We start from the raw sequence: 22,045 nt of genomic DNA on the forward strand, positions 1-22,045 counted from the left end.
AAGGAATAACAGAAGTGTCAAAGGATGTAAAAAAAATCCATCATCTATATAACAGTTCGGAATCTCACCAAAGTACTCAGTAAAAGGGAAATTCCCACAGCTGTGCTTCCTTATTAGTTTAGAAAGAACTCTTACCTTGCCCTCTATGGAAGAGACTTTGCAACCATTTGAAGCAAACTGCTGCAGAATTTAAAAGATTGTTCTTTTTTTTTTAAAAAAGTATTATGTAGTTCAAACCTAAGGGTTGATGAAATCTCACTAAAGCTTCAGTGTAAAAAACCTAATTTATTGGATTTATTTCGTAAAATGAAAATCTAGAAGGATCATTACTTTAGCCAAATTCACTTATATGCCCACATCTATAAACAACATTTAAGAGAGGGAAATTTCTCTTTTCACATAGAGCTTGCAATACAATTTTATGTCTGTATACCTTCTGTACAATAACTGGAAAGGCACTGGAAAGGGGCATGATATGCAGCTGAGCACAGGAAGGTCACTTTCAAAACACTGAGCTGGAAATGCTTAAAAATAATAACTCAGCTGGGGATTTCCAGTCCTACATGAAAACATTTTATATTTGACATAAATTTTAATAATAAATTGACATGAGCATTTTATTTATAAAAAGAGAACTAGAGAGTGCTGAATCAGATGAAAATTTAATCTAAATTAAAATAAGGCATATTGACTTCTTAAATCAACTTTACATTTATTGACCTAAAAGGTCAATGAATGTTAGTGAAAAACAGAAGTCAATAAGTATTGCATGCATGAGTTATTCATAGCTTTATATAAAATTTCAAACAAATTTCACAAATGGACAAGGCTGTGGGGAGGGGGATGAGAATTGCAGGGCCAAAGCCCACCGCACTGCTGATAAAATTAAGCCATAGTATTATATGGCCATGATAACAAAAGTAGGCTTGATTACTAGCCAGACAAATGCTATTTGATTACATTGTTTTTGCCTGCATTTTCATCCTAGCTTCTTCAAAGTATCACAAGCATGGGACACAACAATCCAAACCCAATTCTAATAAAGCTTTTCAGGATTTTATAATCATTCATTGTATCATGAACACACTGTTGATGCAATTGGTTCTCAGCTAAAGTGGGTATCGAGCACACTAAAAGTTTCTGTGGAAGCCAGAATTTTCAGGTTGTGCTATCTGTTCGGTATAAGTGGGCCTACAACAAATCTGTCTTACAGATTGAAGAAAGGGAGGAAAAAACAACTTTCTTGAGTAACACTGGAACTTCCTCAAATAAGACAGACAGAGGTCAAAAGCTGAAGAAGGGAATGCAGAAGTCTCTTGCTTGATCCCACTGGTTGATATATTCTGGTAGCACAAAAGAAATGAAATGCTGGAGGGTGTCAGAACGTCTCTGTCTGCAGAGAGCTTACAAATCTTAAGTGACAGACCACTGAATGGGCTGGTCTGCAGGTTGTCAGGCTCCACGAATGAGGTGGATGGGTGAGCTGGCTGTCAATCTACTTGAGCCAGAATTAGGTGACTGTTCCAAAGAGTCAAGGTGCCAAGCAGGAGCCGAGGAGGCCAACCTTGACTAGGAGTCAAGGTGCCAAGCAGGAGCCGAGAGGGCCAAAGGCAAGTGTATATAGTTGAGGCAGGAATCAAATCCAATGGAACAATTGTGGAAAGAGAGCAGAAACCAAGGCAGTGTCCTCAGTGAGACGTACTAAGGAGCAAGCCTTGAGGAAAGGGTTTCCTTGATCCGAGTGGGCACTGATTTGCCCTTGAAATCAGCTGAGCACTCAGTCATCTGGTACTGAAGCCCAGATGGCACCCTCAATGTGCTGAGCTCCATCAGCCAGGCTTTCAGTAGAAACAGAGCGCTGGTGATGCATGGAAGTCCTGGAATCTGGGAGCCCTACTTGGAGAGACACACATCCTCCTTTCTGTATTTTACACAAAGACTAGGCAGCTGAGGGCTAACGGACACTGAAGAAGACCTTGGGATTTTAACTCTAAAATCAATAAGCAACATGCATGTAGCAATACAGCGGTACCTCAGGTTAAGGACTTAATTCGTTCTGGAGGTCCATTCTTATCCTGAAACTATTAACCTGAGGTACCACTTTAGCTGATGGAGCCTCCCACTGCCGCCGTGCCACCGCTGCACGATTTCCGTTCTCATCCTGAAGCAAAGTTCTTAACCTGAGGTACTATTTCTGGGTTAGCGGAGTCTGTAACCTGAAGCGTCTGTAACCCGAGGTACCACTGTACAATGTGTAGTTTTGGAATTTCTCAGTGGTAAGCTATTGGCTACCCTGATAGGTACCGATTGTTTATCAAACCCATGTCAATCTTAAGAAAGGACTCATTTGGATACAAAAAAGAAAGAGAAAAGGTGAAATCATCTGACAACTGTAGAAAAACAAAATCAGTTAAACATTTTGCAGCCATGCAAATGGAAAGAATATTCCCTTTAGTCCTTAATTAAGACATATGAAGCAGAAAATAAGTTGGAGTAAAGCTACTTCGAATCCTATGATGAAGTGAAATGAACGATATTTATTTGAACATTTTTATATTTTAGCAAGAGGTAAAAAAAGAGTCTTACTTTTACTTTGACAGCCAAGTCATAAGGAGTTTTCTTTAGGATCTTTTCCCACCACTTTAAAAGTTAAGTTTTGCTTCCGAAGCACTCTGAGACCTCTGTGAGTAACTTGTACACAGTATCTGAAAGCACTACAAGGAAATCCATTGCAAGGAAATATGTCATGGAACTATTTCAAAACTTATTTGGTTAGGCATCTCCATGTTCACTTGGACATGCAAATCTTTTCCCCCCCATAAACTTTTCCCCTGGTGTTCAATGAGGTGCCATTGTTTAAACAAAAACAGTTATTCTTTATAGTCTGCTATTCTCAATGTGATGAGTCTGCCTTATGATCCGTATAAGTTTAATTAGAAAACTATAGCTGCTTATAATTCACAAAAACTGCATAATTGAAGAGGAAGAAGGGCAACCATCCCTGAGAGTTTAAGTGCTGAATAAAGTGCTTTCAATGAAAATTTACTGTGAATGCATTTTTTTTATTTTTTAAGAAAAGCAAATCTTGAACAACTAAATGCTACTATCCACAGTTGCAACCCTCCCAATATCGCCAGCAAACTACCAACTTGCAACTATAATTCTGGGGTTGTGAGCAGGACCTGAAATGTCCAAACTATGAGGGGAAAAAGCATTGTAAGTACTGAGAAATGACATTTTACCATATTGTATCTTCATCACTCTGTAGTCCTTTGCACCAGGGCAAAAGAGAGGGGATTCTTATTTCACCCAGATCAACGACTTCCCAACTACACACTGGGGGTGGGAGGGGGACATGGGAATAGGAACTGGGAGTGGAAAGAACTGGAAATATGTGCTCTTTAGAGAACTGATCTGCCTTCTTCCAAAGATACACCTTTTGAGTTGGATCTGAGCTCTTGCTATGAATATTGGTTGTATTCACAAAGGTTGCACAATTGCAACATGCCCCATTTGTCTGCAAGATACTGTAAGATTTATGCCTAGAGAATATACGAACTAGGTGCACAGAATTCCTCTTCAGTCTTGAAATTCTCCTAGTATAGATATATTTTGACTCTTGCCTGTTCATCTGGGGGAGGTAGCAATCGCATTCGGCAACTGGCAGTGGCAACTGGCAGCCACTATAGCTATACCCAGTATTTCCCAGCAAGCAAAATGTAATAGCCAGCTAAGGCTACAAGAAGTTGTGGCCATTACTTTTATCCATATGGAGACAGGGAATTAAATGCACTAGCCATAGACTCAACAATGCTTCCTCAATAAAGGAATCACAGCTTGGGTTCCAACCAATTTCAAAAAACTCTGTCACTCTCCCCTTCCTGGCAGAAAGGGGGGGGGGTGAAAAGTCAGCAAGTGCATTATACTTTTAAAATCACAGATAGCATCACATGGGACGACCCTGCACTAACACTGATCCTGACACCATGCTGATGTGAGCACAGCAATCACATCAGCAAGTGTTCCAGTCTATAGTGTAGATTCTGCAGTTTGGTTGTGCATTGCTATGTAACTGACGTACAACAGATGTACGTGATGCAGATTGCTTTTACATTGGCTACACGGCAATGCACAAGCAATCTGCAGATTTTCACCCGCGCACACCCAGTCTTAGCTGTGCCTTAGCTGGAAAACAATTTGCAAAAAAGGATTTTAAAGCTAGTCACATAATAGGGCTTTTAAACATCAAGCCTAGCTGAAAAGCCTTGCTCAGTCCAAGGCATGCACAAAGCTGCTGTATCTAAAACCTTAAAGAATTAGCTCTGGATGATATTGCCAATATGATTACTTTAGAGTACGAAATATTCTGATTTTTATCTACTATAACATTGAAATGCTTTCTTGGTTATAACCGTTACAGTCCTGTTTAATGAAAATGCTGCTTGTTTGTGCCCCTTCATTTCAAATCCAAATGAACTCATTTTATTATATTTATTATACAGTTTCTTAGAAACAATCTCTTGGCCACGCCCCAGCAGAACCAGGAAAAAGGGTAGGACTGGGCAAATGAGAAGAATGGAGCCATGCAAAGCAGAGGGGTGGAATCGACCCAGTAGTCTAGGATAGCCTTCCCCTGCCACAACTGTGCTGGCTGGGGCTGATGGGAGCTGTATTCCGAAATATCTAGAGGGCACCAGGTTGGGGAAGGCTCCTGTAGGATTACTTCCACCTTTTGCTCAATTCCAGGTCCATCCTTCCCCTGGCTTGTTATTCTAGTCGCCATGCTGACAGAATGTGATAGTCTCCACCACTCAGAATGACCTAGGTGGGACTGAGCCTCCATTCCCTGGCTGGACTGCATGGGTGGATATATTTTTCTTTCTCCATAAGAATCCAGCAGAGCAGCTTCCACCACAGCACGTCAAGAGCAGCAGGGCATCTATGGTGCTTCACAAGTAAAAGCAGCCTGAGCAGTGGTTAAGCTTGAGCAGAGAAAGAAAGAAGCATCAACAGGTGCTCAGCTATCAGGGACCTCTAGGAGTGGCACTGCCTCCCTTTGGGCGTGGCACTGCCCTTGCAGTGGTCCTGTGATTTACAGATGATCCTCCACTTACCCATCCAAATCGGCATTTCACTAGTATTAATGTGGAACAAAACTATGTTATTGGTACTCATCTTGGTAATGTGAAATTCGCTATAGATAAACATGACAGATATTTAGTTTTACAAGTATTCCATCAGTAGTATCTTCTGACTTTTTTTTGCTGTAGATTTAAAACAAGGATAGGAAACCTCTGGCCTTCAGGATGTTGTTGGACTACAACTCCCATCATCCATAATCATTGGCCATGCTGGCTGATGGGAGTTGTAGTCTAACACCCAGAGGGCCACAGGTTCTCCACTCCTGATTTAAAAGGTACTTTTCATCACCCTGCTTCATTTGCTGCTTTCCCTTTTTATATTGTTTACTAGTGTAACACATGAACCAAAATCCATGGATTTCAGCCACAGAAACATTAATTCCCTCTGAAACTTCAGATTTTCCTCATGAGATGACTTGAGTTGCTATGACCAAGACTATATTTTGCTCATATAAAGAGATGCAAAGTAATGCGTCGCAGCAGGAGGGAGAAGCTCCCTGGCTTCTTCACCAGCTTGACTCATCTCTGCCTCTTGGCCTCCCTCTTCTCTTGCTTTAGCTTCTGACTCCAATTCTGTACTTTTCTGTGCCGTAGAGTCTCCCTGCTCACTAAACCCTGTTACCTCTTCAGCTTCCAACATATTCTCCTCCCAGTCTGCTCCCTCTGACCACTCTGTGTCACCCCACCACCAATCCCTGGGCTCTGAGCCTTCTTCCCTTGGGAGTTCCCCAGCTGGTGTCTCCCACCATTTCTCCATGCCTAGCCAGCCCATGACATATGTTATCAAGTCTTCTTGAAAATATTTCATGACCAGATATAATTTAGTTTTGTTCCTAAAGATGGAATTCTCATTTAATCACATTTTAGGACACCCATAGCATCACTTTGCTGCAGGAGTGTTGTTTTATAGTTCTAGAAATCATGTTCTGCACTTCAAACTGAAAATTGGGTTGGAGACCTTTTAGACCTGTACATTAAAGAATGAATCATGTATTACAGGAAGAATAAATTTGAGAAATGTAATATAATCTGGCAACCTTTTCTAGAATTGTTCTCTAATTGATTGTTCATCTTCTGCTGAAGTCTCACAGTACTCAACATATATTCCCTCCCCCCCCCCAATTTATTATTTTCCCATTACATTAAAACTGTCTTTCTCAAAACCAACAGTTTCTGGGGAACATTGACTGGGCAAAGATATCAGGAAGGCCTATAAATCAGGAGATAAAAAAAACCCCTGCCACCTTCAATTGCAGTTTCTTCAGCTGAAACATTGATGTTTCTGTTACTCTCCTATTAATAATCCTAAAATTAACAGAATGTTGATATGGTGTGGTAAATCAGGATCTGTGCACATGGAGGGAGAACTAGATACTGCTTCTTGGTTTCTATAAGGAACCCCTAATATCCAATCTGGTCCCCCAGGAAAATGGCACAAACGGAATGTGAATTCAAATAAGAATATATACAAATCAACCCGGTTGGTCAATTTGCATGACGATTCTACATGCCAGATTGCACTGTGCTCATAGCGAAAGGATTGTCTGAACAGCAAAGTTTGCATACAAACTGCCATTTTGTCTACTGCTGCAAACCTTCCTAATATGGGTCAACCAGCGGCATGTATAATTTGTGATCTGTACTTGAGACAACTGCTTCAGATGACAGCTTGGCTGATAGAGGATGAGGCTCTTAATCTCAGGGCTGTGTGTTCGAGCCCCACATTGGGCAAAATATTCCAGCATTGCCGGGTGTTGGACTAAATGACCCTTGCGGTCCCTTCCAACTCTACAATTCTATGATCCAATCATCTGGATAGTGGTGAAAAACCACCCGGCTGAAAAACACTGACCCAAAGTTGCCTGTGTGAAGCGACCAGTCATTTTCTATAACTCAGCCAAGTTATAGTTCCTCCCATTCTGAACCCAACACATATTCATGCATGAGAAGACTATCTCAGTCCACGCAGCAAAAAACCCATTTCATTCTCCAGTATGAATTAGAATACCATTTGCTTCTGCGTTTCTTCACTGTGGTTACACAGAGTTGTTTAATAGCATTACAGTGGCACAGTCTGGTTTCAATACATGTCCTGTTCTTTCTCCCATCAGAGAACTGACTGCCAATTCTTTCTGATTACCCTTTTTCACAGAGGATGGGCCTATTCGTTCTTCCCTTGCTCCCAGAGGAAGAGGACACTTTCTTTCTCAGAATCAATGGTCTGATGGCAGCTGCTTTAAACTGTAAACTTCCAGATGGGGTTGACTATAAAGAGCAGAGCTTCGTTAGCATATTTACACTAGATTGACGGAATCTAGCCTTAACTCATCTACCTCTCATAAAGATTCTGACATTTTTATTCAGTTTGACAAATCAAATGGAAATCAGTGGGACTTCAGGATGCCCAAAGTACTACTCAGTATACAAGAGGATTTTTCAGTATAATTTTAATGTAAATACCCGGTACCTGTTGCATTTACATATTCATATGCCACTTAAAAATAAGAGGGGAATGAGAGTGATTCCCAATATGAAAAACACATTTACTTTTTTTAAAAGTCATGACCACAACCCAGGACAGAATCAGTTGAACTTAATTTAGTTAATTCAGTAATCTTAAGTATCACCAAACCTGTTGGACTGTAGCCCTTAGCTAAAACCACCATCAGTTTTAGCTGTGATTCCTGCATTGCAGGGGGTTGGACTAGATGACCCTTGTGGATCTCTTCCAACTCTACAATACTACACTTACCTGAGTCTATTAAAATATACATTACGGCTATAACAGTAAATACTTAGCCATGCTCAGTTGTAACCATGCTTAAAAGCATACATCCATTATTACTCTTTGTTTTCCCTTTCTCAGTTGTTGCTATCAAAATTTAGACAGTAAGGTCCTTGGGGGAAGGGACTTTGCTTATGGAAATCTGCAAAACGCCATTACACTGATGGCAGTGAATTATTATTAATAAACAAGATGTATAAACAGTATATTTAAGAAGATCACACCAGAAGGAAGGGAAACACTCCTTGTGATTTGAAGGCCCCAGACTGCTGAGAGAAAATAAAACATGAACAGCAAGGGCAGCAATGGACATTGGCATGAGGAACATGTTTTCCCAGCACACTGTGTATTACAAGTTGTTGCCCACAACATTTCTAAAAGGAACATAAATAAATATTTCTACTATTAGAAGTAGAACAACAGGATGCAACATGCAATGGGTAATATTGCTTCCCTCCTTTCAAAGAGATTTCTTCACCAACCCAATGGGTTTGGCTGTCTGAGGTCATCCTCACAGAAACAGGCGAAGTCCCGGCAGACTGGAGGAGGGCAAATGTTGTCCCTATTTTCAAAAAGGGGAAAAGAGAGGACCCACATAATTACCGCCCAGTCAGTCTGACATCAATACCAGGGAAGATTCTGGAGCAGATCATTAAGCAAACAGTCTGTGAGCACCTAGAAAGGAATGCTGTGATCACCAATAGTCAGCATGGATTTCTGAAATATAAGTCATGTCAGACTAACCTGATCTCATTTTTTGACAGAATTACAAGCCTGGTAGATGAAGGGAACACAGTGGATGTAGCCTACCTTGATTTCAGCAAGGCATTTGACAAGGTGCCCCATGATATTCTTGTAAAGAAGCTGGTAAAATGAGGTCTTGACTATGCTACCACTCAGTGGATTTGTAACTGGCTGACTGACCGAACCCAAAGGGTGCTCATCAATGGTTCCTCTTCATCCTGGAGAAGAGTGACTAGTGGGGTGCCACAGGGTTCTGTCTTGGGCCCGGTCTTGTTCAACATCTTTATCAACGACTTGGATGATGGACTCAAGGGCATCCTGATCAAATTTGCAGATGACACCAAACTGGGAGGGGTGGCTAACACCCCAGAGGACAGGATCAGACTTCAAAACGACCTTGACAGATTAGAGAACTGGGCCAAAACAAACAAGATGAATTTTAACAGGGAGAAATGTAAAGTATTGCACTTGGGCAAAAAAAATGAGAGGCACAAATACAAGATGGGTGACACCTGGCTTGAGAGCAGTACATGTGAAAAGGATCTAGGAGTCTTGGTTGACCACAAACTTGACATGAGCCAACAGTGTGACGTGGCAGCTAAAAAGGCCAATGCAATTCTGGGCTGCATCAATAGGAGTATAGCATCTAGATCAAGGGAAGTAATAGTGCCACTGTATTCTGCTCTGGTCAGACCTCACCTGGAGTACTGTGTCCAGTTCTGGGCACCACAGTTCAAGAAGGACACTGACAAACTGGAACGTGTCCAGAGGAGGGCAACCAAAATGGTCAAAGGCCTGGAAACGATGCCTTATGAGGAACGGCTAAGGGAGCTGGGCATGTTTAGCCTGGAGAAGAGGAGGCTATGATATGATAGCCATGTTCAAATATATAAAAGGATGTCACATAGAGGAGGGAGAAAGGTTGTTTTCTGCTGCTCCAGAGAAGCGGACACGGAGCAATGGATCCAAACTACAAGAAAGAAGATTCCACCTAAACATTAGGAAGAACTTCCTGACAGTAAGAGCTGTTCGACAGTGGAATTTGCTGCCAAGGAGTGTGGTGGAGTCAGCTTCTTTGGAGGTCTTTAAGCAGAGGCTTGACAACCATATGTCAGGAGTGCTCTGATGGTGTTTCCTGCTTGGCAGGGGGTTGGACTCGATGGCCCTTGTGGTCTCTTCCAACTCTATGATTCTATGAAAGGCCTAAGGAAAGATGATAAGCCCTGGGAATCTTCCACTACAACCAGTCCTTTTAAAAATAATTCAAGTAGCTGAAAACACACACACACACACACACACACACACACACACACACACACTTTTTTTGTACGTGCCAGTCACAACAATAATTCCCCAAATTAATCACAGACACAAAGTGCAAGCATTTCAGTCCTTGGTTTAATCTGATCTTGATTCTCCTGGGCAACGAAATGTCCATAGACATCCAAGCTGGACATGAGAGTTGAAAGGATTAATTGCTCAGATGTCTATAGAATTAAGTCCTCTTCGGGCACTATAGTTGTAAGAAGCAACACAGTACAGCTGGGGCTGCACAAGAGATCAGCACTGTCAAATGTGTAAGGAGCTTCCACTGAAAACACAAAAGTTCCCTCTGCAGATGTTCACTAATCATGCAAGAAGCCAGGAAGAACATAGACTCTTATGCAGAGTCAGACCATTGGTTCATCTAGCTTAGTATTTTTTCTACAGGTATGGCAGCTTCCAGATGTTGTTGGTCTCCCATCAGCCCCAGCCAACTTGACTGATGCTCAAGACTGATGGGAGCGGCAGTCCAGCAGCATTTGAAGGGCACCCTGTTGACTACCCTTGGTCTACCTATGCTGACTGGCAGAGGGTCTCCAGGAATTCAGACAGGAGTCTCTCCTAGCTCTACCTAGATATGCCAGGAATTGAACCAGGGGCCTTCTGCTTCAAATGAAGATGTTCTCCCAACCAGCTGCACTCCTTATGGGATGAACATTATGGCTAAACATTGCAACCTCAGTATTATCTTAGAGAAATAAAACCTGAGGTTAGCTAGTTTTCTTTGTGGATTTTAAAATAATTCAGTACCTTTGATCCCCACAGGCTACAGAGCACCCATGATCAATGGCTCCTTCCACCTATTCATGTAGAGAATGATAATAACTTCAGGCTATCCACAGGGTGGCCAAACTACACACAGAAGAAACAATGTAGGTGCAGATATCCCTGCACTACAACACACCGTTATTTGCAAGTACAGTGGTGCCTCGCAAGAGGAAAAGAATCCGTTCCGCGAGTCTCTTCATCTTGTGGTTTTTTCATCTTGCGAAGCAAGCCCATTAGTTGCTTAGCGGATTAGCGCTATTAGCGGCTTAGCGGGCTTAGCGGATCAGCTGATAAGCGGCTTAGCGGATCAGCTGATAAGCGGCTTAGCGGATCAGCTGATAAGCGGCTTAGCGGCTTGGGAAAAAGGGGGGGGGGAGGGAAAAAAAACCCGCAGGAACTCGCAAGACATTTTCGTCTTGCAAAGCAAGCCCATAGGAAATTCATTTTGCGAAGCACCTCCAAAACGGAAAACCGTTTCGTCTAGCGGGTTTTCCGTCTTGCGAGGCATTCGTCTTGCGGGGCACCACTGTACAGCTTTCCACAATTCTGCTTTTGGACAAACATGCCGACAAGCAAGCATAAAAGGTCCTCATGCAGTAGTGCCCTAATACGGGTCACGTCAAATGTTATTTATGTAAAGTACACACCATCACTATTTCACAACACTTGAATTAGTGATGGTGTGTACTTTACATAAATAACATTTGACCATCACGATTTCACAACGCTTGAATTAGTGATGGTGTGTACTTTACATAAGTAACATTTGACCATCACTATTTCACAACACTTGAATTAGTCATGGTGTGTACTTTACATAAATAACATTTGACCATCACTATTTCACAACACTTGAATTAGTCATGGTGTGTACTTTACATAAATAACATTTGACGTGACCCGTATTAGGGCACTACTGCATGAGGACTTTTTGCGCTTGCTTGTTGGCATCTTAGTCCAAAAGCACTATTTCACATGTACTATACACCTGAATGGAACGCGGTTGGTGCTGTGGGTTAAAACACAGAGCCTAGGGCTTGCCGATCAGAAGGTCGGCAGTTCAAATCCCCGCGACGGGGTGAGCTCCTGTTGCTCAGTCCCTGCTCCTGCCAACCTAGAAGTTCGAAAGCACAAAGTGCAAGTAGATAAACAGGTACCGCCCCAGTGGAAAGGTAAACGGCGTTTCCGTGTGCTACTCTGGTTCGCCAGAAGCGGCTTAGTCATGCTGGCCACATGACCCGGAAGCTCTACGCCAGCTCCCTCGGCCAATAAAGCGAGATGAACGCCGCAATCCCAGAGTCATCCATGACTGGACCTAATGGTCAGGGGTCCCTTTACCTTATACACTTGAATATTCAGGGAGCTTGCAATCACATGTTCATGTGGAATACATGCATATAGCACATTCCAGTGTGACAATGTACACCTCATGTACTTATATTGTACACTTAAAATCCATGAAGTGTGTCCTCTGTTGCTATACAATACATAATGTGGATTATTAATTCACAAAAGTAGTGGCATGTAATGCTAAACTACTTACATTATAACTTCCCACAATGTTTAAAACACACACACACACTCACAGGCACACTTCCACTGAGTCTAGTTTCCAGGTGCAATCTGCCAAGTAGTTACACTTCTCTAAATGGCCCTGACTATTAAAACTGATACAGGAAACACAGGAAAGCAAAGTTAAATAGAGGAAATACTTGATTGCTTCACAGTATGATTCTGCATGTATTTACTTGGAAGTAACTGCCAGTGTGTTGAATGAAGCCTGTTGCACATGCTTACAGTAGCTATGTGTATAGGGGTTGTGCTCATGGGAATAGCCAGGATCTTTGTTAGGGGGGCAGGCTTTTGTTGGGGGGTGGCAGAACCTCAGTTAGTGATGTGTTTTTCTTGATGGGGGATGGGCAGCTGCCCCCTGCCCCCCCTGGCTACGCTTATGGTTGTGTCAAGGGCTTCACAGAAAAGGTGGGTTTTGAGGAGGGTCCGTGGGTGCCAGACCCAAACTTGAGAAGCCACTGTAAATGCTAATAGCCCTGATGCTATTCCATCTGAACTGATCAAAGCCAAGCCAGAGTGGTGGGCTCTGATACTAGCGGAACTATTCATACGATAGATAGATCTGGTACCATACCTAACTCATGGCAGCAATCTATAATTATCCCAATCTTTAAAAAGGGTGGCAAAAAGCTGACATCCAGTTATCGGCCAATAAGTCTACTGTCAAACATTGGGAAATTGTATGCTAAACATCTGTTAAATAAACTAACTACTTGGCTTGATGGGAATAACATCATAGGTCCAGAGCAGGCAGGGTGCAGGCCAGGGAAATCTACGGTACTTTACGCAACTGTTTGGTGTTATCTCATTTAGCCACCAAGTACACACGGCTTCATAAAGAATGTCTTTATGTGGCCTTCCTTGATATCAAGGCTGCTTTTGACACTGTCAACAGGGGACTGTTATGGTCAAAACTGGAGACAATGGGCCTAGAACCTAGATTACTTGATCAAAAAGCTTTACACAAAGAACACCTGTCACATAAGAACAACACCAGGGAATGTAATGATAGACCCTGTCATTATAAACAGAGGAGTAAAGCAGGGCTGTGTACTCGTTCCCTCTCTTTTTAACCTTTTTCTTAACAACCTCGCTTCTTTACTAAAACAGGTGGATGCCCACAGCCCAAAACTCAATGCATCAAGCATTCCCATCCTTCTATACGCAGATGATCTGATTTTGCTTTCACGGACAAGAATTGGCCTAAAATGTTTGTTAAATTCCTGTATTGACTATCTGTCCAGAATGAAATTGTGCATGAACTTTGATAAAAGCAAAACAATGGTTTTTGGGAATTCACACAAAAGTTATAGCTGGGTATTTGGTGGAAAACCTATCCAGCAGGTATTCGAATTCAACTACCTGGGAATCACATTCCACCATAGGCTTCTATGGTCCTTGCACCATGCAACGGTGGTGAATGCCAGTAAGATGTCTATGCATGCCATAATGCGTTTCTTTATAACAAGAGGTAATTCACATATCCTCTCTAACCTCAAGGTCTTCAACGCCAAAGGTATAGCTCAGTTGCTCTACGAAATTCCAGTCTGGCTGCCAGGGTTTACCCAGCTGGTAGAACGAGTGCAGGCAGCTTTCCTTTTTAAGATTTTTGCTGCCCCACGTTGTGTACCCTATGCAGCCTTGTGTCTAGAGGGAGGTCAACACAAGGTAGAGACCATAGCCTGGGCAAGATTTCTTACATGCTGGTTAAACATCTGAATCACAACAGATAAAGATCCTCACCTTAGTAAAGTTTTGCTAGATCCCTTTCTTTCCCCAGGGCTACAACAGTTTAACGTAAAGGTACAGCAACTTGGGCTGTCAGTGGAATTTTTGCGATCGTTGTCCCCACCATCTGCCAAGGCTATAATAAAAAATAGGTTGTGGGACACTGAACGCCAGGAACTAACAGCAGCAGCAGAGAAAACATGTTCCCCTCTTAACTTTCAACTTTCTTGGGCACATGAAATTAACCTCCATGATCTTGAATTTTTACTTAATCCTCAGGAAAGAAGGACATTTTCACTGGCCAGGTTTAATTCAAATCCTTCAAACCTCCTATGGGGAAGGTTCTCGGGAATGGTGGAAGGAGAAAGAATTTGCCCATGTGAAGACCATCAGGTGGCAGCTCTTACACATATGGTTCTTAAATGTAAACTATATGTTGATCTCCGCCAGCAGTTCCTAGGTCAACTCTGCATCCCCAAATGGAAACTAGAGTTAGAGGTAATACATTTTCTATTGCAGTGGTACCTTGGGTTACATATGCTTCGGGTTACATACGCTTCAGGTTACAGACTCCGCTAACCCAGAAATAGTACCTCGGGTTAAGAACTTTGCTTCAGGATGAGAACAGAAATTGTGCTCTGGCAGCTCAGCAGCAGCGGGAGGCCCCATTAGCTAAAGTGGTGCTTCAGGTTAAGAACAGTTTCAGGTTAAGAACGGACCTCCGGAACGAATTAAGTACTTAACCCGAGGTACCACTGTATTGGGGAATAACCAGGAGCGCACCTTTTTTGTCGTTAAAACACATTGCAGACGTCTGGAGAGGTGATCTAGAGATGTAACCTTAGTCTGCTTTGCCTCTTTCATTTGACAAATGTTTTGTGTCACTGGGAAGGCGGTAATTCTGTATTGATTTGCTAAATAAAAGGTTTGAGAATTGAATTAATAGCTGCGAAGTTTTACCACGCAGTGTTTTCAAGCTTCACAGAGATCTTCAGGCAGACTTGGAAGTTTCTGACAGAACTCTGTGTGAGCTGGAAGACTGCACGCTACATTATAGATGAAACTACAATGCGACGACTGTGCGCGCGCACGCACCTTATTATAAGAGGGAATAAACTGATTTTCCAACCCACAGGCAGCGGGTGGGGCGCTGCCAGAAGGGGTACGTGGAGCAGATAAGAAAGGAAAGCGGAGGAGGCGGGCAAGTGAATGGCAGCTGCAGGCGGAAGAGCGATTACTCACCGACGGTGGAGATATAGGAAGGGGGCGGAGACGGCTTGGTTGGGCAGAGCTCGGTGTATCGCCTCAGGATCGAGCTTTTCCCCACGTAGGAGTCCCCGGCCATTACTATCTTGGCCTGCAGTACTTTCTCCGGCTGAGCCATGGCCCACGAACCAGAGAGCGGAGTGGCTGCAGCTGCTCCCGGCGCAGTACTGAACCGAAAGTTGCCCGTCGGGCGTCGCTCCTTTCCACCTCCAGACACGCGGCCAAAGGAGGGCCCGCCCTTCCTCCGCCGCCTTCCTCTCCGAAGCGTCGCCAAGCCTCGCCTTACGCGAGAGATTGGAGCTGGATTTCCCCCCAACAACAGCGGGCCGACTTCTGTTTTGCTGCTTAACTATATGGCCCCAGAGCAGGGCTCCCTGTGCCTTTGAACAGTGGTGTCTCAGGCAGAAATTCAACTGGTCAAGCTGTGCGCTCTCTCTCTCTCTCTCTCTCTCTCTCTCTCTCTCTCTCCCTAGCCGCTCCAGGCTGCCTACCACGCAGCTGCTATAAGCACAGAGGGAGAATTGACATGACGGCGGATGTGACAACCCGTTCTGGACTAGTTGGGGGTGATGGTGGTTGTAGACTAGTCCATCCACAAGTCCTTGCGCCACAGCCCGGACTCCCAGGCATGTGGTCCAATACTGAAGTGGCCTTACATGTTACCACTGCTCAGTGGAAAAGCACTGAAGTCCTTCTTTCATAGATCACGGAATCATGAGAGTTGGAAGGGACCTTGCAGATCATCTAGTCCATCCTTCAATGCAGGATTAAGCAGCTGCTGTCCCATATGGGGATCAAACCTGCAACCTTGGTGTTATCAACACCACACACTAACCAACTGAGCTACCCAGGCTCCTCTGGTTATATTATCTGTCTTATTAGATCATATCTAAAAGATAACGTAACAGGGGAAATGCTGGAATTGGAAGCCACGATTAGTGTGGAAATTGATTAAATCACAGGTACTCCTAGAGAATTTTTTAATTTTTCAGTTCATTGTTCCTTTCATAAGGTGGATGATGGCTAGGACTTGGAAAAGTTGAAATGAATCACCCTAATGGTTTTGAAGTTAATGTCTAATTCTGTGAGTTGTTTTACTGGCAATAAAACATAACACAACATGTTCACTTGATAAAAGTTAAGTAATGTATCCTTATTTGGGGTTTGACAATTAATGGTAGGCAACTGAATGGCTACAGCTTCAGGTTTGTTTGTTTGTTTTTAAATAATGTATTGAAAACTAAAGTAGCTTAATTTCCACTCTCATTCCTTAAAAAGTTATTAGCTTTAGTTGTCCTCCTTTCGCTGAGTTCTGTTGTCAGTTTGGGAATCCTGTATTCTTCGTAGTGGCATAGGGGATACACCATTCTAAACGTACATCTCCTAACTTATGAAATATTATGCACTGTGTTAGTCTCTTTCCCACCCCTCAAAAATACTCTATTTGATTTTGTACCCTTCCCTCCTGAATCTCCAGTCACTTTCCTTTTCTCTTAAGCTTCGGCCTGAAAAAAAAACTCTTCCAGTTTTTTTATTGTTCTGATCAATAATGTCAATTACCTGTTGACTAAATATGCTGCAATAGCAAGCAAAGGTTTTTAGGCATTGCATTCTTGTATAGATGTGTGTGTGCGTGTATGTAGATAAAGAGATCGAAAAAAGAAATAGTTCCTACAAAACTATTTCTGTTTCTAGCATATGTATGCTTTGCAGAAAAGTGGGGGTGGGGACAGGGGGAAAATTAATAAAAAGAAAAAAAGTCTCCACTGCTTTAGATATGGACAGAATCTAACTCAAAGGCATACTGACTTGTGCAGGGGTGGCATTCAAAGGAAACTGAACATTTTGATTTGACCCTCTTGGAATCTGTCTTCAGAATGGAGGATTATTAACAAGTTATTTGACAGTTGCACTCTACAATTCTGTGATTCTATGAAACTGAATAGGAAGGCCCCACCTTCATATATGTAAGATAGGAAAATATTGGACAGAAGGAAGGGTCAGTAGCCTCCTTCATACATTAATAATTTGAAGGGGGCTCCATGCAGTGGTCAAACTGCAAATTTGCCCAGTTCCACTGACAACATCCTTGTCTTGCATATGGATGCCTGCAATGAAGAAGCCGACACATTCGTACAGACTTCTGTGGTAGCTGGAAGTCTGTGTGATTAGGTTTCCAGCAGTTGTGGAAGCCTTCATGTATAGAGGTCTACGTGTGTAAGTTTGCCTATTGCAGACCCACCATCCATTTAACTATGTAGAGCTCCTTCATGTAAGCTATGTGTGAAGGGGATAATATATTTTTAACCTCTCCAATTTTTCCAGTGGATTCCATTTTGTGGCTTGTGCATGCACAGTGGGATGTAAAAGTAGCTACTTGGCTGCTTCCAGTGTTCTTCTGCATTCTTTTAAAAATGCAAGTACTGTACAAAAATGTGACAATGGAAATATCTCTCATCCTTTTGGAAAATCAAATGACTTATCTAAAGGGCCAGTATATTGATTTAGTGGCTGATTGTAGTCTATCCAACTGAAATGTTCTTGAAGTTGGTTCTCGCCATAAAAATTTCAGACAGAACTGCAGGCATTGGCTTTGCCCATCTCTCCTAATCTTTTATGCACCTACCGTTTCCAGAATCACCTCTATGAAGAAGCATATTCCTAGCTTGTAATGCATGCTTACCTAATGGAATCATGCTTCCAAGAACCCACAAATCTTAAATGAATTCTAAAGTGTGTGCCCTTGTGAATAGCAATATACACCTAAAATATTTGTGAGCAATAAGATCATGTTCTGAATGGTTAATTTTCCTACTAGGGATGTTAGCTCCAATCTGCCTGTTATGAATTACCATACATAAGAAAAAGAAATCTGTAATTCTACTCCTCCGTGTCTTTATTTTGGAGTCTGAAGAGATGCCTGAGAACTGCTTGGATTTCAAAGTGGCTTCTTGCCATATTAAGGACTTGATTTTAAAATATTTTCAAATAAATCACCAGGAAAGATTATGGCCTATGTGAGGGAGCTCTGCAGGATATTCATAATGATTTCATCCCTTCCCTTCCAAAATTATTAGCAGATACTGTGCTGGATTGGTAAATACCAGGGTTTGCAAAAGGCAGAAAGCAACAAATGCCCTTGCAAACCTGGAGAAATCTGCTTTGGAGTGGTGGTGGAGAATAGTAAGAACTATAGTTGTTATAATGCAGTTAATGGGTGACAGTATGCTAATAAGTCAGATTAACTAAGCAGGTGATTCATGCAGTAATCCTTCTTGAAAGAAAGTGCCCATTTTGAGATGCTAAATGAGAACATAAATGCAGTCAGGCATAGAATCCTTGAAAGATAGAAAGTGTGCAGACCTGCTTCTTAATGTAATGGGTGAAATTAATTTTTTGGGGTGAAAGGGGCTCATTTTTCATATCCTGCAATCATTTTAAAGGAGTAAGGGTTGAAATCCTAAGAGATACAAGTATATTTCTGGCAAATGTAAATGAATGTAGAGACATAACATAGCAGAATTATATTACTAAAATTGCTGTGTTGGTCACCTGAGACAGGCCCACATGGACAAGGATGTATGGACAGTGAGAGCAAATTCACAAGGTCAGCACACTCATGTGTCACGACACATGGTTTGGAAAGCTCTGCACTACACCAACTTAAATGTTTGTTCTGCCAGGGCAAGGGGATCTGCTCAACCTATCCCTGTGCAGCCTGTGTAACTTGGGGTTAGCATTATACCCTCCAGAGAGTGTGCTTTAATTACAGTTAGAGCTGAGTTGAAACAATCCCCCTGACCTCTGAGTCCCATGTTCAGGATGCAAACCTGGACTCCCTCTCTTGTCAATAGCTTGAAGGGGGCCCTATGAAGCTGTGCAAAGCTCTCCCACTCTGCTGGGGAATGAAGTACAGTGGTACCTTGGTGAAATATACTTGGAGTCGAGAGTGGATTTCATGTTCTTTATTCAGCTCATAGTGGTGAGGAGGAATGGAAGTTCCCCCACAATATCTGCTTTATATACATTATTTACACAATGGGCTGCACGTGATTGGCTAATTCCCGGATTCTCCTGTAGGCCAATCAGGTTGTGGATTCACTTCCACCTGGAGCTGGATTGGGTGGCTCCTGTGGATCAATCATACTGCTGCATTGTTCTAGGACCAATCAGACTGCTGCATTCTGAATCCTATTGTTCTAGGACCAATCAGACTGCTGCATTTTGGATCCTATTGTTCTAGGACCAATCAGACTGCTGCATTTTGGAGCCTATTGTTCTAGGACCAATCAGACTGCTGCATTTTGGATCCTATTGTTCTAGGACCAATCATACTGCTGCATTTTGGTTCCTATTCAACTCAGTACATAACACTTGGTTTAAGAACAGCCCTGTTTACGAACTATTCGGTTTACGAACTCCGCAAAACCGGAAGTAGTGTCCCTGTTTGCGAAATTTACCTCGGTCTAAGAATGGAAGCCGAACGGTGGAAGGACATAGGTGAAAGGCATAGGCAAACTCGGCCCTCCAGATGTTTTGAGACTACAATTCCCATCATCCCTGACCACTGGTCCTGTTAGCTAGGGATGATGGGAGTTGTAGTCCCAAAACATCTGGAGGGCTGAGTTTGCCTATGCTTGGCATAGGCAGTCAGAATGGCCTCCAAGGAAGGATAGAAGTCTAAGTTGGCCACTACTGTCTCTCTCGAACCACACCCATCAATTCCCCCCCTTGCACTGGTATTGTTTCCCTGGTGTGGGGTTATACAGATACCTGCTAGCTCCAGTACAACAGCATTGCTACACCACTGCAAATATACCCCACTGGAACAATTTCAAGCAGACATCAGTAGAAAATAGGATTGCATTGTTAGATAAGTGAAATGAACTCTATTTATACAAGTTGCAATCCTGGAAAACTTATAAAAAGCAAACCATAAATTAATATTAGAGGCCACTTGGCCCTTTAGTATATAATTAAATCTATCTAATGAGAAATAAATAAGAAGGACAGAGAGTAATGGAACTGCAGGGGAGGAAACTCCTCTATTTGAGGCTTGATTATGTTGAGTGATCACTCTTACATTTTATCGTAACAGATAAGGATACTACTGCAAATTTTGCAGTTCAGCGTAATATCTATAACTGGTTTTGATGTCTTACTCAGCTTTGTACCAGTTTGATTTTTAGAAAGAGTGTACATTATTTCCATGAAAACAAATATGAGGATGAGGAAGCATTTTCCCCTGTGTGCAATTCCTACTAAAGAATTTACATTCTTCTAATTTATTGGTTTACTGCATCACTTAGTGCACTCTGGAGATGTGCAGAATGTCCCCGCTGTTAGGAATATGCAGACGAAATTTACCCTTTTTGCACTGAGTCACTCACTGTCTCCTTGAAGTCATCATACTCTTTCCTTTCTCAACCCCACTCCCCTCTGTATGTTGGCAGAGAGAATCACAGCTATAAGGACGAAATCCTTCACCAAACAATGCAGTAGCAATCTGGACTATCAGTAAGAACCAACCAGAGGAGGATGGGATGATAACAATGGTAAGGGTGTTGTTCATACACTATTCAAAGGGTTGGGTGGTTTATGGACAAACATGCTACAATTTTTTTTTTAGAGTGGGGATAGATCATAGTAAACACCTCATTACTAGGATAAGTGAAGATAAGCACTCAATTACAATTTCCAGGATCTGGAGGTGTGAGATGATCTAATTAATATATGCAGACACAATTCAATTAGGTCTACCAGGATGCAGAAAGTCTCATTGATGGATTCTAAGATTGCATCTTAAACTTTTTAGGCAAGAAGAGATTTAGGCATAGACAATTCAGGTGCAGAATCACTATGGTATCTAGTTTCCTGTGCTTCTCAAGAGTATTTCAGGAGATGGTTGTTGCTGTTGTTGTTTGGTACTTCAGAAACCAGAATCAAGAATTTGGGGTTGAGTCGGAATTTTCCAGGCAGGCAGCTGCTCCTTTCTAAATCTGGAAATGCCTGTGTTTTCTCACCACCAGCCCCACTAGGAGTGTACACAACCAATGGGAGATGAGAATAATGCATATTCCTTTAAGATCATCTTGCTTGTATGCAAATCTTTTCTTCCTTTATTCTGTTTGTGTGAAAAAGATGGGTCATGTAGCTTTAAGTTCTGTGTACAAATGAAGAAGAAGAAGAAGAAGAGTTTGGATTTGATATCCCGCCTTTCACTCCCTTTAAGGAGTCTCAAAGCGGCTAACATTCTCCTTTCCCTTCCTCCCCCACAACAAACACTCTGTGAGGTGAGTGGGGCTGAGAGACTTCAAAGAAGTGCGACTGGCCCAAGGTCACCCAGCAGCTGCATGTGGAGGAGCGGAGACGCGAACCCGGTTCCCCAGATTATGTGACTACCGCTCTTAACCACTACACCACACTGGACAGGAACCTTGCAAATTATTTTATATGTGAAAAAGATTGTGTCCAAACTATGTATAAAAATACGAGTACTTTCACCTGGTATAGAACTGCATGTTCTGTAACTAAATATTACACAGAAATATTACTACAGGGAATTAGAAAATGATGTATACACAAAACTCACATAACAAAAGGGAAAAGCTGGTATTCAAGTGAAGCAATGACACATAAGCATATAGAATTCTACGAACTGATCCCAGCAGTGACTATTACATTTGTGAATTCTAAAAGCCAAATGCTGTAACACACG

The 22,045-nt window shown here is 42.3% G+C and overlaps 1 protein-coding gene across 1 annotated transcript in view; it reads right to left on the minus strand.

Moving 5' to 3' along the window:
• LOC310766647 (ras-related protein Rab-10-like) overlaps positions 1–15,550 on the minus strand; it is a 38,092-nt gene extending 22,542 nt beyond the window's left edge. Inside the window, exon 1 of the mRNA XM_083623140.1 lies at positions 15,304–15,550. Coding sequence (XP_083479266.1) covers positions 15,304–15,445 — 142 coding nt within the window. The 5' untranslated portion in view covers positions 15,446–15,550. The remainder of the gene's footprint in view (positions 1–15,303) is intronic.
• Positions 15,551–22,045: the final 6,495 nt, after the last annotated feature.

This window comes from Podarcis filfolensis, assembly GCF_964270895.1.
Source record: "Podarcis filfolensis genome assembly, chromosome: 7".
In the NCBI taxonomy this organism is placed as follows: Eukaryota; Metazoa; Chordata; class Lepidosauria; order Squamata; family Lacertidae; genus Podarcis; species Podarcis filfolensis.